This window comes from Columba livia, chromosome 6, assembly GCF_036013475.1.
Source record: "Columba livia isolate bColLiv1 breed racing homer chromosome 6, bColLiv1.pat.W.v2, whole genome shotgun sequence".
In the NCBI taxonomy this organism is placed as follows: Eukaryota; Metazoa; Chordata; class Aves; order Columbiformes; family Columbidae; genus Columba; species Columba livia.
This window is the reverse complement of record NC_088607.1, coordinates 27,365,943-27,380,086: the sequence shown is the minus strand read 5'-3', so window position 1 is coordinate 27,380,086 and position 14,144 is coordinate 27,365,943. Positions and strand designations below refer to the sequence as shown.

General features: G+C 38.6%; 2 protein-coding genes across 12 annotated transcripts in view; one reads left to right on the top strand and one right to left on the bottom strand.

Moving 5' to 3' along the window:
• Positions 1–2,542, bottom strand: part of LOC102084425 (rap1 GTPase-GDP dissociation stimulator 1-like) — a 36,117-nt gene extending 33,575 nt beyond the window's left edge. Inside the window, exon 1 of the mRNA XM_065067686.1 lies at positions 2,404–2,542. Coding sequence (XP_064923758.1) covers positions 2,404–2,407 — 4 coding nt within the window. The 5' untranslated portion in view covers positions 2,408–2,542. The remainder of the gene's footprint in view (positions 1–2,403) is intronic.
• The window catches only part of SH2D4B (SH2 domain containing 4B), a 126,239-nt gene that overhangs the window by 29,786 nt on the left and 82,309 nt on the right, over positions 1–14,144 (top strand). For 3 of the 11 annotated variants that reach the window (XM_065067669.1, XM_065067661.1, XM_065067658.1), the window contains exon 1: positions 2,550–13,752. The exons of the other annotated variants lie outside the window; for them this stretch is intronic. The gene's annotated coding sequence lies outside the window, so the exon portion shown is untranslated. Of the gene's footprint in view, positions 1–2,549; positions 13,753–14,144 lie in introns of those variants that run through there. 11 annotated transcript variants of the gene reach the window in all.

Here is a 14,144-nt window from a genome sequence, read left to right as displayed (position 1 = left end):
TTCAACAAATGGGTTGAACAGTGCTCATTCCAAATACTTATTTCTGGTATTTCTTACTGTGGTAGGAATAAAATACTCGCACATTTGTAACATGGGCTAGTTTCTCTGAAGTGGATAAGTATTTACTTTTTCCCATTGGAACTGGTGTCTTTGAAGGAGTTTCTAGAGGTCTTTCAGTAAAGCCGAGCAGTTTTTATTCCCAAATATTTTTAAACTAAATAGGACAGTAATGGCATAGTTCAGTCTACAAAGGACCCTTGCAAAGTCCTCATACCAGTTTGTAAGTAGGAAAATACTGTCACTATACTTGTGCTGGACTGAGTCCTGAATGAAATACTTATGCTGTACCAATTGTATTTTAAATCAGCTCTTCCTTAGAAAAAAGCTCTTCAAATAATTGGATTTTTATATTAGACTAAAGAAAATTCAGCTCTTTGCAAGGGGCACTGTATTTTATGAACTTAATTTACCTTTCTTAATGAATGGGGTGGGGCAGATCCTAGAGCATAGAAATGACAGTATTAGGTGAATGGATATTAAAAGTTACGTGTATTGTCACAGGGCAAAAAGAGGGTTTTTCTCAGAGATAACCTTGTGATATGTTCTTTGTTTCTAAACGCTTGTTTGCAAGATGGAATTGCAGGTAGTGAAGTGCTGCTGCGTGTGGGCCTTCAACAACTTTCTTTCCTCAAGTGCAAGAGGTTTGTTTCACAAATCTGGCTCAAGTGATGCTGAGAGACACTGAGGAGCGTTCTCAAAACCATGCAGTTTGGGGCCCTGTCTGTCCTTCAGCCCACACAGGTTACCACGGCTTTATTGACTTTGGGGCAGTCTAGATTCTGATTTGACAGAACAAGAGTGGCTGAATTTCCATTAGGTACTGGAAAGCAAGAAGCTTTGATTGCAATTGATTTAAGTGCATCTGACACAATGCTTTAAAAATCTATAAGGGAGGGAAAAAAAGCTTGAATTAAAATCAGCAGCTCTGGGATTTCCCTATGGTATTGATGCTTTAAGGGTGTAATGCTGTTGATCGAATGGCAAGATGCTGGGGAATGCTGAGAAGCCCACACACAAGGAATCTGTAATCTTGTCCAGGCCGACTTTAATATTTTGAGTTGTAAGGAAGGTAACACGGTTTACATCTAAAAATGGCCTGAATTGTTACATGGTTTTCTATGAATGAATGCTGCTTAGAAAGGGAAAGTTTGACAAATCTATACTTAGATATATGGATTTATTTGTCAGTTGTTATTCTTTTATCCAAAGTTTCATACTTAGGGAGGAGAAACAGTGCTGTGTGAACAGAAAGTTCAGAAAGCAGGACAGGTACAAATGAACAACGTAGGAACAAGAGAAGAAACAATCCACCAAGTTCATTTATCTCCACCCAAACTGCTATAGAAAGTCAGTCCTAGAGAAATCATTCTGTAGAAATAGAGCTGGTTTAGCCAGAAGCAATATCAAGATACCTGTGCAATACTGGTTTAGTCCACCTACATTTTGTGTCCATTTCTCTGACTATTTAAGGTGCTTTTACATTAAGTTTTGACCTGTTTTTTAATGTGTCCCAAAATTAGTGAGATGTTTAACTTCACTTCAGTAACTATTTAATTGACTAGGGAGGTAATTACTCTAAATTGCTGCTCAGTTGTCACACTCCACTTAGATTTTCACCTTTAAACACGTTGAGTAATACTAAGATTAGTTCCAGTGATGTCACGAGGTCTGTGGAGTAAGTCACCATCATGTGAATGCAGGCGGAAGGCTGAACCCTTTGATCCAGTTACCTGATACCTTTGAATCATCTGGAGAACAATGGCAACTAAAATCTCAAAGTTGTATTTTAAATCCAGTATAAATGCCATTCCTTTCACATGGAACAATCACAGCTAAGGGCTCACACTCCAGCTTTACCTAGGCTAAGAGTTGAGTCCTGGGGAAATATATTCAAAGGTCAGACCACTTAAATGCAGTTCTAATCTTTTCAGTAGCACTTGACAAAGTGAAATTAGTATGCAGAGGCATATGTGAGCAGCTTTGGTGTACATTGTACTGTCAATAGAGAACAATTAATTTTGAAATACTTAAATTATCGAGAATTCATAATTTTCCAATGCTTTAAGTTCATTTTTCATTGTCATGCTCATAATTTGCTAGTGTTCTTTAAAGAAACCTTAATTTTCATGTGACTTTGAGTATTAAGTATTGTTTGGAGTAGGACGCACAAGAATTTCAGGTCACCTATAGTACTGCATTTATCATAGAACTACACTTCTGTATGCAAATGATCCTAGATTAGTTTTCTATTTCTATCAGATACATTTGCAATTCCTATGAGAGAGAGAATGAATTGTGTATTAGAGATCATATCTATCTATAGTTAACAAGAGCTTTACTTACCCATAAAAGCTGTAGCTCTCCAGAATGGGGACAATAAAAAATAGCTGATCTATACTGTGAGCCTTTGTCCTTTACAGCCAGCAAGCTGTGAATAAAGGGGGGATATTTTATAGCTTTCAGGCTGATGAGCAGCCCACAGCATGCTCACTCTCTCTTCTCCTTCTGTCTTACTTCTGTGACCCTGCGCTTCAAATGCATCTAATACTCCATAATTACTTAATCCTCCACCACTGCTTCTGTTTCCAGTTCTTAGATGTCATTAACAGAAATGGAAACACAGTAATTATCATGCTGGGAGAGAATCTTTCAGATCTTCAAAAGAATTTATATTGAATTTCCCTCTGCTCTCATTCAGGAGAGTGATTATTGAATCTAATAAGGGGCAGATTTCCAAGAGAGCAGATCTCTCATTGGAATCTAGGTACACCAGTCAGGCTTAAAAAGTGTTTGGCTCCTAGAAGCTACTTCTAAAATTTAGCCAAAATGTATCAATGCCAGAATCTTACCTGGTGGGTGCTAAGCACTTGAGAAAGTCTGATCCAAACTCATTCTGCTTCACACTCACCTTTTGAAGGTGTATGGCTGAAACATATGGGAGTATTCTTTTCCATAAAGATAGCATTAAAGCTTGAAGCTGTCACCATTGATTTACTATATTTGACCAAGTGTGGGTTTTTTTTTCTGTTGCTTTTTTCAGCCCACTTCACTCTGTTGGAGGGTTGAACCTCTAACAAATAAGACCCAGTTATAGGATGGGTTGCGGAGTAAGTGCTGTGTTCTCTTTGGGGTGCGTTACAACCCCCTAGTGTTGCTGCAGTATGAGTTAGAGAAAACACTGTCTGCCAGTTAATGCTATTTAAAGGCTGTTCCAGCAAGCGGATTGAGCTTCCCAGTGTGGTGCTGCCTGGTGGTGTCTGTATTGCTGTGATTCTGGGAGCAGCAGTGGGCTCCAAGCCTGTAGCATTCTAAAACTTCGCTGCACTGTGAAGCTGTAATTGCTGTGGTGATTATAACACTGGAGGGAGTTTAAATCACTGACTCTTAAAGATAAAAAGCGATTTGATAATGAGTTTGGAGCCTGAGGATCCGGTTAAGGAGGTTGGGATGTTTTACTGACTCTCTTGCTAGATAATTAAAAAGCCGGTCCCTTTGGCTGGGCTTATGGAGAGGGAAGGTGAGCTGAATGCTTTCGGCAGTTTTTTTTTCAATTGTGATGGCATGTTTTGCAAAGTTGCAAATGAATTAAAAAATAAAAGTCCTATGGTAAAGATTGAGACATTACATCTTGTAAAGGGGAAAATAGCTTATATCTGTATCAGTTGTGCTGTTTCATTAAAAATAAATGGTATTCTACAGATATTGGAGAAATATCTAGTATGTATAGACTGAAAAGGGGCCATGGTCAGTCATCGATTAAGCTGCATGTCATGAAATGGTGAGCCCTTCCTGCTGGTTCAGGGATTGATGAAGTGAATTGGTTCTTGGCCACATTTAGGTATCGAAGATGCTGCCATTGAGGTTGGTGTGTGGACTGAGTATTAACCAGGATTGTCACGTGCTGGCAGCATGGGCAGAGGTGGTTAACATTTCTGAAATGCAAGCAAGAGGGGTAAATGTTAGCATTTTATGGGCAGATATGGTGAACTGTGAAGCCCCAAAAGAGACAAAGTATAGAGGGGAGGGGTAGGTGTTGTTAATGCGTTATTGGATATGCCAGAAGCATCCAGACAGTTCCAGTGTCTCTTGAAGTCAGTGGGAATTTTTTCAAATGAACACTGGAGCAGACTCATGGATATGTAAAAATTGGTAATAATGAAAAAAAAAAAAAATAATGGCTTTCCCTTGTTAAGCACTGAAGACAGCAAAGGAAACAAAATGAGGTATGCAGTAAATGGGTGAAGACAAATAAGGTATCACATCAGATAAACTCATCCTCTGTGTCATTCATCCTCTTGCTGCGGTGAATACTAATGGGAAAACATAGGCTCATAATATTGCACAAAGCACTGACAAGGAGCCAGGTATGGAAATCCTGTGCCAAATGAACCGTGGTGTTTTTTTTTTTTAATATGCAAACTAATCAGTTACAAAGGTTGTAGCAAAATAAAATGATATGGGAATCCAAATTTATAGAACAGCAAGGTCAATCTGAAATGTTCTCCCTTGTTGAATATAATCCTGCAAATCTGTTGTAAGAGGCACTGCAGAAGATTCTTACCAGCATCAGGTGCTGTTTGTTCTAGGTGTTGTACAAATGCACAGTGAGCAATTTTTTTTGATCTCGGAAAAATTTACAACTAAACTGAAAAATCTGAAAATATCTCATCAGTAACCTGGTAGAGAGTCAGTGGCAGAGGCAGTGAGAGGACCCAGCAGTGTTCCTCAGCTGGAGGCGGCCCAGGCTCTGCTCTGGTGAAGCATTAGCTGGTCAGTGCTGCTGAGAGGGATGATGTGCTTGGTTTGAGACTGATTGTGTTACCTGCACAGCTGCTGAAATAAAGCTTGGTCATCAGGGACTCTGCCTGGGGAACCTGAGGTACATTCACGTTCCTCTTCTATGCACATTCCAGGACTGACAGACATGGAGAAACTATTTTCTCTGCAGATGCTAATGGGAAAACTTCATTTCAGCAAAAGAAATTATCTAGAATGAATGGAGGAGTGTTTCTTTCTTCCTTAGTTGATGGATTGCTTTGTTAAGTTAATCTAATATTCTACATTGTGATGCATCTCTCATCTGAAGGTTAATTTATTTAGTTTTTTACAAGGTGAAACTGTGATTTATTTGATTGTGGCTTCAAGTAAACTGGCCTCTACAGAAAAAAAAAAAAGCAGACAGTGGATACCTGTGCTGATCTGAGCAGTAAAATACCAAAAAAAGACACATTCCAAAGGATTCTTTACAGTGGGGAATATACAGTGATTCCGTATATGGTTTTGATTTTCTTCTCTGCCTTTGAATGCTAGTGAAAGAGTATTTTAGTCTGCTTCACAGGTCTAGTAGATGCAGTTATTTTGGGGAAATCAAAAGAATTTTAGGAAAGGAGCTAACATCAGCTCACTTGCTCAGCATGAAATTTCTGTAACTGTGATGAAAATAAACCTAACAGAACAGAAGGGAGAGCGGAGGAGTTAGAGCAGAGGGTGAGCATATCTGAGAGTAGAGCTAGGGCTCGTGGTCGTGCTTCAGCAAACTTTTTTGGGTAAAGAATTGGAAATAAGCTAATCTATAATGTCCTGTTAAGATCCACAGAGAGTTCTAGTCTGCATGGGGACACACCATCACACAGGGAGGGTGCCCAACATCACAGCAGCATGAGAGACATGGCTGCAGCTCTCCCTGTTTGCTGCAGTCCTGCTCTAGCTGTGTAGAGGGCATTAAAAATCTATTATTTTCTGTGATTTACATTATTCTGAAGTGCTTGGATGGAGAACCATATTAGCAAATACCATTACTGGGCTTACAGGTACACTTCCGATTTATTATGAAAATTATTATTCTTATCTGTAAAAACAAGTAACCACAGTGACCAGAATTCTATTCAAGGTTTCCTGGAAAGAGGCGCACACATCTGTGTTCTGGATTTACTGCACACACTCCTGTGCTTGTTGGACATGACCTGAGCATGCTGTTTGTCTTGGATTTTTTGATGTTTTACAATCCTCTTGTAACTCCAGCCCTGAGTGGACTGCAGATATCCTCAAATCCAAGATAAATTGTCATTACCTGGAGCACTCTGGTTGTAATTGCATGGGCTGGAGACCCTATTTGTGTGTATTTACGGTCCATGTTTGGAGTTCTGGTGATTTGTTTAGGGTTGTATTGGGATGTACCCAATAGTCATGTTCTCAAATTAAGTATATGATTTCCTGATGGCAAAAAGGGACTTTTCAGTGAAAGAGTGTATGAATTGCTGCTCTCACTGCTACTTCTTTTCAAGCAGGTTTTATTGATACACCTTCAGTTTTATGAGAAGAATTTGGTTGCCCAAAGCTTGTTTACCCATTAAAAAGCAAACGCTTTATCAAACTGAGGCAGTGGGCCGTCTGAATACTCTTATTTCACTTTCAAGCTGAATTAGGTTGGCATTTCTAATTAATTAAAAGCAGCAACTTGTGGAGGCTGACAGCAGGACTGAAGGCCTCTCAGAGGACTTTAGTCTTGTCCAGGTCAGGCTGTACCTTTGAAAATGCTGAGGCAAAAGGATAGACGACTTTGAGGAAGTTGGAAACCACGAGACAAGGATGTGCAAGAAGATGGATGTGACAACTTAAGCATAGAACAAGGATCAACAAAGGCCAATCAGTTTGTGCTAGCAACAAGCAGATACCAATCAAATTGTAACATGCTGATATATGAGATGTAGGTCTAAGATATAAAGATATTGTCTCGAAGTAAAGATTTTGCTATTGCTGCTTGAACTTCTGTGTTGTGTCCATCTCTACTGCGACAGCAACTCTTATGCTTATAACAGCAACATTCCTACCAAAGATTTTAAATTAATTGCTTAAAAATAGATTGCATTAACTTGGAGCCATGGTCCAGTGCAAACAAGTTCAACTGGCCATGGCATCTCTTTGGACCGTTTTTGTCTTCCTTGGCTGCCAAAAAGCCCTAAGTAATTGGCCCTTCTTCTGTAGGTGTAATTAAGCATCCTGTTCACTTCAGAGATATGCTCTTGAATTTTTGGGTTGTTAAAGTTTTACTCTGGTTAGTTGCAAGTTGTGTTTGGTGGGCTTTTTAGTGTGTGTGGTGTTTTGTGTGTGTGTGTGATCTTTTTTGTGTTTTCTTTTTTTTTTTTTTTTTTGTCATGTGTCTGTTGTAAATTTTATCTTTGTTTGAAATAGGGTCTTCCCATCATATGAAAATATAGAGGTAATAGATTCTGTAGTAATGTGGTTTAATAGTGTGTTATACAACTGTACTTTTTGCACAAAGCATCATCCAGGGTCCAGAATGCATTTAATGCCGTGCAGTTTGAAGCAGGTCAGTAATCATATTTACTTGGAAAAGGTAGTGAGTGTCTGTACCTACTATAAACTGCCTGAAAACCTTAGAGAATACCTGTAGGCAACATCTCTGCTGGAGATCAAATTACTTTTGAAAGTTTGCTTATGAGTATCTACTGATACCTCTAGGAAGGACTGGTGTTATAAACTCTTTTCTAACCCTTTCAGGGGTTCATGTTTTGACAATGAATAATCAGCCAACTCTACAAGGAGAAGTGTGCTGACCAAAATGGTGAAAAATAAGATGTAGAAAAGAGTGATATCTTTTAGTGAATAATATGTGAAGTGTGAAAAGCTGGATTTACTACTCAAGTCAGTCTTTTTTCTGTTCCATCTTCACTACTCGAGTGCAATCTGTAGTACTTCAGAGACAGGACTTGTCATTTTCCATGCATTCATGAAGTACCTAGATCCTTCAAGCCTATTCATTTTTTTTTCAACTGTTTTGTCAGTCTTTGTTCTCTCTTGCTGCAGTTTTTATGTACAACTTTTTGCTTCCTGTTTAGTGTGGTGCTGGTGCAACAAAAATACACATACACCCACAGATTTTTAGGCTTTTAGTACAGAATAAAAATATCAAAATAAAATGGGAAAGTATCAAGCAGATGCCTTTCAGTTAACCTGAATATCTTCAGCTGAGAAAAAGAACACCAACATTATCATCCCTTCCCCTTGACTTGCATTTCAAAGAAGCTGATCTGGAGCTTTTTCTGATGGACAGAGACCTTGAAGGAGTTGAAGTCTGTGACTTTGGGAACCAGAAAGAAACATCTGTTTTTAAGAAAAGGGAGATGAAAAATAAGAGTTGTAGCAGTCCTCACTTTTAACAAACGCTTCTGGAAGGCAAAGAAATTACTTACATGAATAGGTGCAATAGTTTGTGATCCTGGCTGCATTTCCCTTCAGTCAGGACGCTTGCATGTGAAGATGCAAGTTGGTGGTAATGATGTAATGCTCTGCTTTCTTATTCTGCGTGAGAGGCCCACATACTAATGTTGCTCAGAGTTGTCAAAACACTATTCCTAGCCTTGTTTCGTGCTTTAGCACTGTCACAGAAGAAACCAAGATTAGCTCTAAGTCATAAGCACCATTAGTTTTGGAATCATGGCCAAATTACCGTGTGCTAAAAAGGCACTCTATCCCATGCATTCTGGATTTGGATCTCTTATCCTTCACTCCCTATATTATTTTAAGGAGTGGTGTTGGGACAAAATGGTTGCTGTTTTTTCAGTCCAGAAGGTCATTCACCCTCATGAGTTTCACTTCTAATTTGACAGTCTTGTGCTTCTGTTACAGTGGGCCAGCACAACCCTTTATTGTGACACTGTTTCTTGTGATTGTATACGTTTATTTGGAAGTCTGGTGGTTTTGCAGAGGGGCTGCCAGTGGAGATGCTCCAGCTGCTTGAAAGGCCATTGCATAGACTTGCACATATGGAGCTTCTTCTCACTCGCTGTATGAAAAGATGTACAAGATGCATTTCCTTGCGGTTTTTAGTTAAAGGGGTTAAAACAGGGTTAATGCTTCCCTCTCTCCCTGGAACATTGAGGTGTTACTAATCAGACAGTGAATAAACTCACTTATACTGAGTTAGAAATCTGCTAATTGCATTGAGGTATTAAGATGTACACAATCCTAATGTGCATGCTCCTGTGCTCTGCTCAGTGGGGCAAGAACTATGGATCTGTGACCAAAGGACAAGTATAACTAACTAGTACAACCTACTTTACCTAAAAATCTGTTATTATAATAAATACAGGTCAGATTTCCATTCCTTGATTCTCTGGCTATAACGTATAGCATAGATGAAGTCCCAAGTTGTAATTGATTCACTGTGAGTGTTTATTCATACAAAAAAGAAAGGGAAAAAAAAAAAAAAGGAGGAGTGATAATAACTTTTCTACAAGTGACCTTTGAGGCTGGGAGATGTCATGTCCATCTATATAACTCACTTTTAAATCCTTTTTCCTTCAGGGTATTCGTCAAGAAACTTTCTGAGAGAAAATTAATGAACTTTGTAATTCCTTTTCACAGACTAAGGAAAGAATATCACTGATCTGGAGGGTAGCTGAGCAAATGCCTTGTTTAGGAGAACTGTTCTGCCACTATGCATTTGCAAAATATTCTAGGCGTTGTGTGTACCAGGCAGATTTTAAATTAGCTATGGATTTTCTGTTCTTTCCATCTGATTCAGTAAAAAGACAGTTTGCCTCGTAATGTGTTACAACACCACCAACTTGGTTTCAGAAAAGTTTTTTTTAGGTTTTGACGTTTCATTTTCTTCTACATTGGGAAGATTTTGGCTTCATTTTTGTATTTCCACAAGCCCAGAGCCGTACTGGGATGTCACCTCTTGAACTGAAACCTTAGGATTTCAATTAGAAGACTGTGCCTACACATCAAGCGAGGCTCGTAAAGCTGGTTTGGGAGTGGGGAAACGTGCAGCTCTATTCTGCCTGCTATCTGCTGAGAGTAGGTTTTAAATGAGAATTCATCCAGGCATGACAAAGATTTCACTATCTGGGTCTGTGCAATGAGAATGTCTCGGTTTCATACTTAGAGCTTGCCCCAACCACCCTTTCCTAGTGAAATGCTTATTGATAAGTCTCTGAAATATTTAGGCTTTCACAGAAGTTTCTTTAGTCAAAGCCATTCTGATAATCCCTAATTATTTCCATCCATGTGTGACAGCATGTACAGCACAAAAGGAAAGCTAGATCCTGCGCTCTACAATTAGTGTACTTATTGCTCAAGGGAAAGTTTTGAAAGCAGGTATTATATTCAGTTGTTTGTCCTTATCTCTGTCAGGCTTGGAGAACTCATAAAATTGACTCCAGAATTCAAATAACACTGTAATAAGTAATATTAGTGAAATATTCAGTATCTTGTGTGCCATTTTTAATTACTTATTGTATAAATCCTCGTGTTCTTTTTCATTTTATAGTGAAGACGAGAGGAACTTCTTTACTGCTGAGATAATTTTTTGTGCCATTTCTTAAGCCCCTGAGCATTTGAGGGTTTGCTTCCTGTAGTTTTCATTAATATCTGGTGTATTTCTTTGACCAGTTCCCCTTCAGTTGCATGAGCTGAGGCTCAAGAGATGTATTCAAAGCCCACTAAATGAATTCTGACTGGAGATGCTCTGTTCCCAGCTCTCTGCCTCATGAGGCGGTGAATGTTGTAGCATCAAGAGAAGGAAGCAGATAGCTCCTCCAGCTCAGCTGTACAAAAAGTGACCAGAGTCCTTGCTAGGGATGTTGGAGGATCATTCCAGCTGACATTTGAAGGTCTAGAAGATACAGAGAACCTAACTATGCTTGTTCCTGGTGGTATCTTCCTGCATCTTTTCATGAAGTACTCTACTAAATAATTTGAGAGAAGAATTTCCTGTTCTTAAATAGATACCTGAAGAGCAGTAAAGAAATCCAGTAGCTTCTTTGTTCAGAGAAAGAGGGTTGGTACATTATGCTTATGGTATTATAAACTTGCTTGGAAAATTAAAAAATTGCATTCATATATCTATATATCTATATTGATATAGATATATAGATATATTTTTAAAAAAGAAACCGTGAAATGATTGAAACTACCTGAACCTCTGACTTCAGGGTATAGAAGAGCTTGTAAAATGCATTTTACGTCCACAAAAAAGATTTGTTGCTTGTACACATGAACTTAAAAAAGGCAAAGGGAGGACGTATGCAAGTATTTTTGATGCTCAGAACTGCCTATACTCTTTTGAGATTTTGTATTTTCTTCATCTCATTCTACTTTGGTGATGACAATATATCATTAGGCATAAAAAGTTATGAGATTAGGTTTTTTTTTCTTTTACAGTGGAGTTGCATATATAATTTTAAAAAATACATATATGATGAAAGATTGTGTAAACACAGAAACAGATCCTTATGTATGATTTTGCTTATTGAATATCTCTGCTCACAAGATCAGGTGTCATTGATGGCACAAGCTATTTTGTTGAAATATAACTTCTGCAAAATACAGTGATATGTCAGTAACCAAGAGCCACCTTTGTGTTCAATCCACTGTGGAGTTAAAAAAAACAGAGAACTTGTTCATAACAGAGAATAGGCCATAGTAGATCTAGAAATTAATTATTTTCTGGGAGGCAAACATTGTGGAAGTCTGGATCTTGGTTGCAATTTCAGAATTTCCACCGGAAAAGTTTCTGATTACAGATCCAGATTACAATATTATTTCTGTGGTTAAAATCTGGATTTTTCTTTATTAAGCCAAGATACAGTATGTTTCCTTTATTTTCAGTTCGTAATACTGTTAGCTCTTGCCTTTTTTCTTTTAAGTGCACGTCTGACTTTACAATGACTTCCTATGTCAACTTCTGCATCTTCCTGCAGCTATTTTTTTGTCTAAATAGGCTATTTAGTCCCTGTTCTACATAATGAATGTCTGTAGTATCACTCTTAGAGAATGCAAATATTGTCCATCTTGCTCTATTGGATTTTATTTCCTGAAACTAAAAAAGTTTTAATGTAGCGTTTTTGTAATGGAACAATAACAGCTAAAGAAAGAGAGTCTTTGAATATTTCTGTAGAATCATATGAAAAGAGGCTGAAATAGAAATGAAGAAAATGCAATAAATTGACAGTCTTAAGGGCCTAGTCTTTAGTTTAGCTGAGCTGAACTTTGTGTATAGCCTTGGGGTCTGTGGGAAGGGTCTGGAGTGAAGTTGGGGCAGTTCAAATTCCTGTGTAGCTTAGAGAAGCCTCAAGGTGGTTGTAGTGTTCTGCCTACTTTTTCTTGACCCAAAGGGACCTTGGATACCTGCATCTCTTCTCTAAACAAGCCATTTGTTGTATAGCATGCTGCTGATGCCTTCTAGCTTGCCTTTCAGCTGCTATGTTCACATTTGTGTGGGCTGCTGTATAGACTATATGGAGCAACACAAGCTGTGGAATGGGGAGTCCTTTGGAAACTGGCTAAGCTGGTTGTGTGGTCTCTGTGGCTTCCAAAGTAATGCATCAGAGTTAAGAAACGTGACTGGTATTTCCCTATTCCCCTACATATTGCATAATACTCCTGTGTACTTATTAGGCGTTTTTCATGGAAGATGCAGTGTCTGATCCCATTTCTTCAGTGACCTACAAAGCTTTTCAATATTACATACTCCAGCTAGTCCCATTGTTTTTACTAGAGCTGACTATACAGCATAAAGTGAAGTGCTTGCCTCAGTCTGCATTTTCATTAGCAGCTGGGCCAACAAAGGAAGATTCTCTGCTGGAGACAAATCTGCAGGCAAATCCAATAAGTTTTAGAGAGGGATAGAAAGCTGCTTTGTTTTCATTTCTATAATAGTTATGGTTGTAAGGATTATTACTTTGTATGATCAAAGGAAAAATTAAATAAAATTATCAGTACAAGTACTGCATTACTCCATTGCCTTCTGGCAGTTACCATGTTTAAGTCCAGACTCCTTTGTGCTATTTGGTGACGACTCCACTTGGCGAGAGTCTGTCTCACCCTTGGGCGAGTTTATAGATTCATAGTAAATAAGCCAGAAGGGACTATTAGATCATTTTGATCATCACAGGCCTTTAAAACTTCACCCTGTTATCCACATAGCATTTGTTCCTAAGGCTTGATGTGACAGATCTATGACCTTTCTGAATTCCTTAAGAGAAAAGCTGGCTTCACAGGGATTGCTGAAGCACTTTAGCACTCAGAATTGATTTAGTTTGCAAAGAACTGTTTGCAGTCCCAGTACAGAAAAATTGAACACTTTCCACCCCACTAACCTGGACCTTCAGCTTGATGTTAGTGTACAACTAGTCTCACTGTGAGACTAATGATTATCAGTATAATTTAATCAAAGGAGCTGCTTTTATCCATAAGATGTAACCTACTGAATGACTCAGTTGGAACTCCCAACAGTATTAATGTAAAAATTACTTCCTCTAGTAAATAAATCACATTTTGCCAGTCAAATCGGAGGGACCAGGTCTCCCTCCATAGTTCAGACTGAACCAGATGGCAGTTTGTTATACAAACTGTGAGAACTTAAGAATGACTAAATTCCCTGAAGCCTCACTTTGGCTTCCATAAACTCATCTGATCTACTTGCTTGCTCTTGTCAGGAACAAACAACGGGAACACATTTTGATAACTGAAGTGCAGTAGCTAACTGAGCTCTACTCTGGATTTCTGGGAATAGCTGACAGCAGTTTGTCATTCAATGCTTTGCAGAGAATGGAAGAGGTTGGAACTGCTGCTGATCCATACAGGTAGCAGTGAGAGAGAAGAATAATATGAAGCAGCAGTATTATACTGTCTCCCACCTAGATGGCACACCATGGCCTGATGGTAAGCTAAAGAGGTGCTTAAAGAATTCTAAGATGAGCACATGAAAATAACATTTTTTGGCAATTGGAGATAATCTTATTTTTGGAAGTCTCAGAATATCCTCTCAAGGCCATATAGGTGGCTTAAGGTGAGCAAAAGACCTGGAGTGGTAGACAAAACCTGCTTGAATCCATTGTTACTCAAGAAGAGTTAGAAAGTTTGGCCAACATATGGTAGGTGTCTCTTTGCAGGAACTAGATTGTATAGGACAGTGGCAATTTTTTCAAAGCAAGAGTTCCTGTAGGAAGAAATTTCTCATTCAACTGAGTAGTTGAGTAACTTTGTGGCCGTATTGTATAATGTATTCATTATAATAAATTGTATTGCCTCTGCATGTTTGGGTCGTGGAGAAT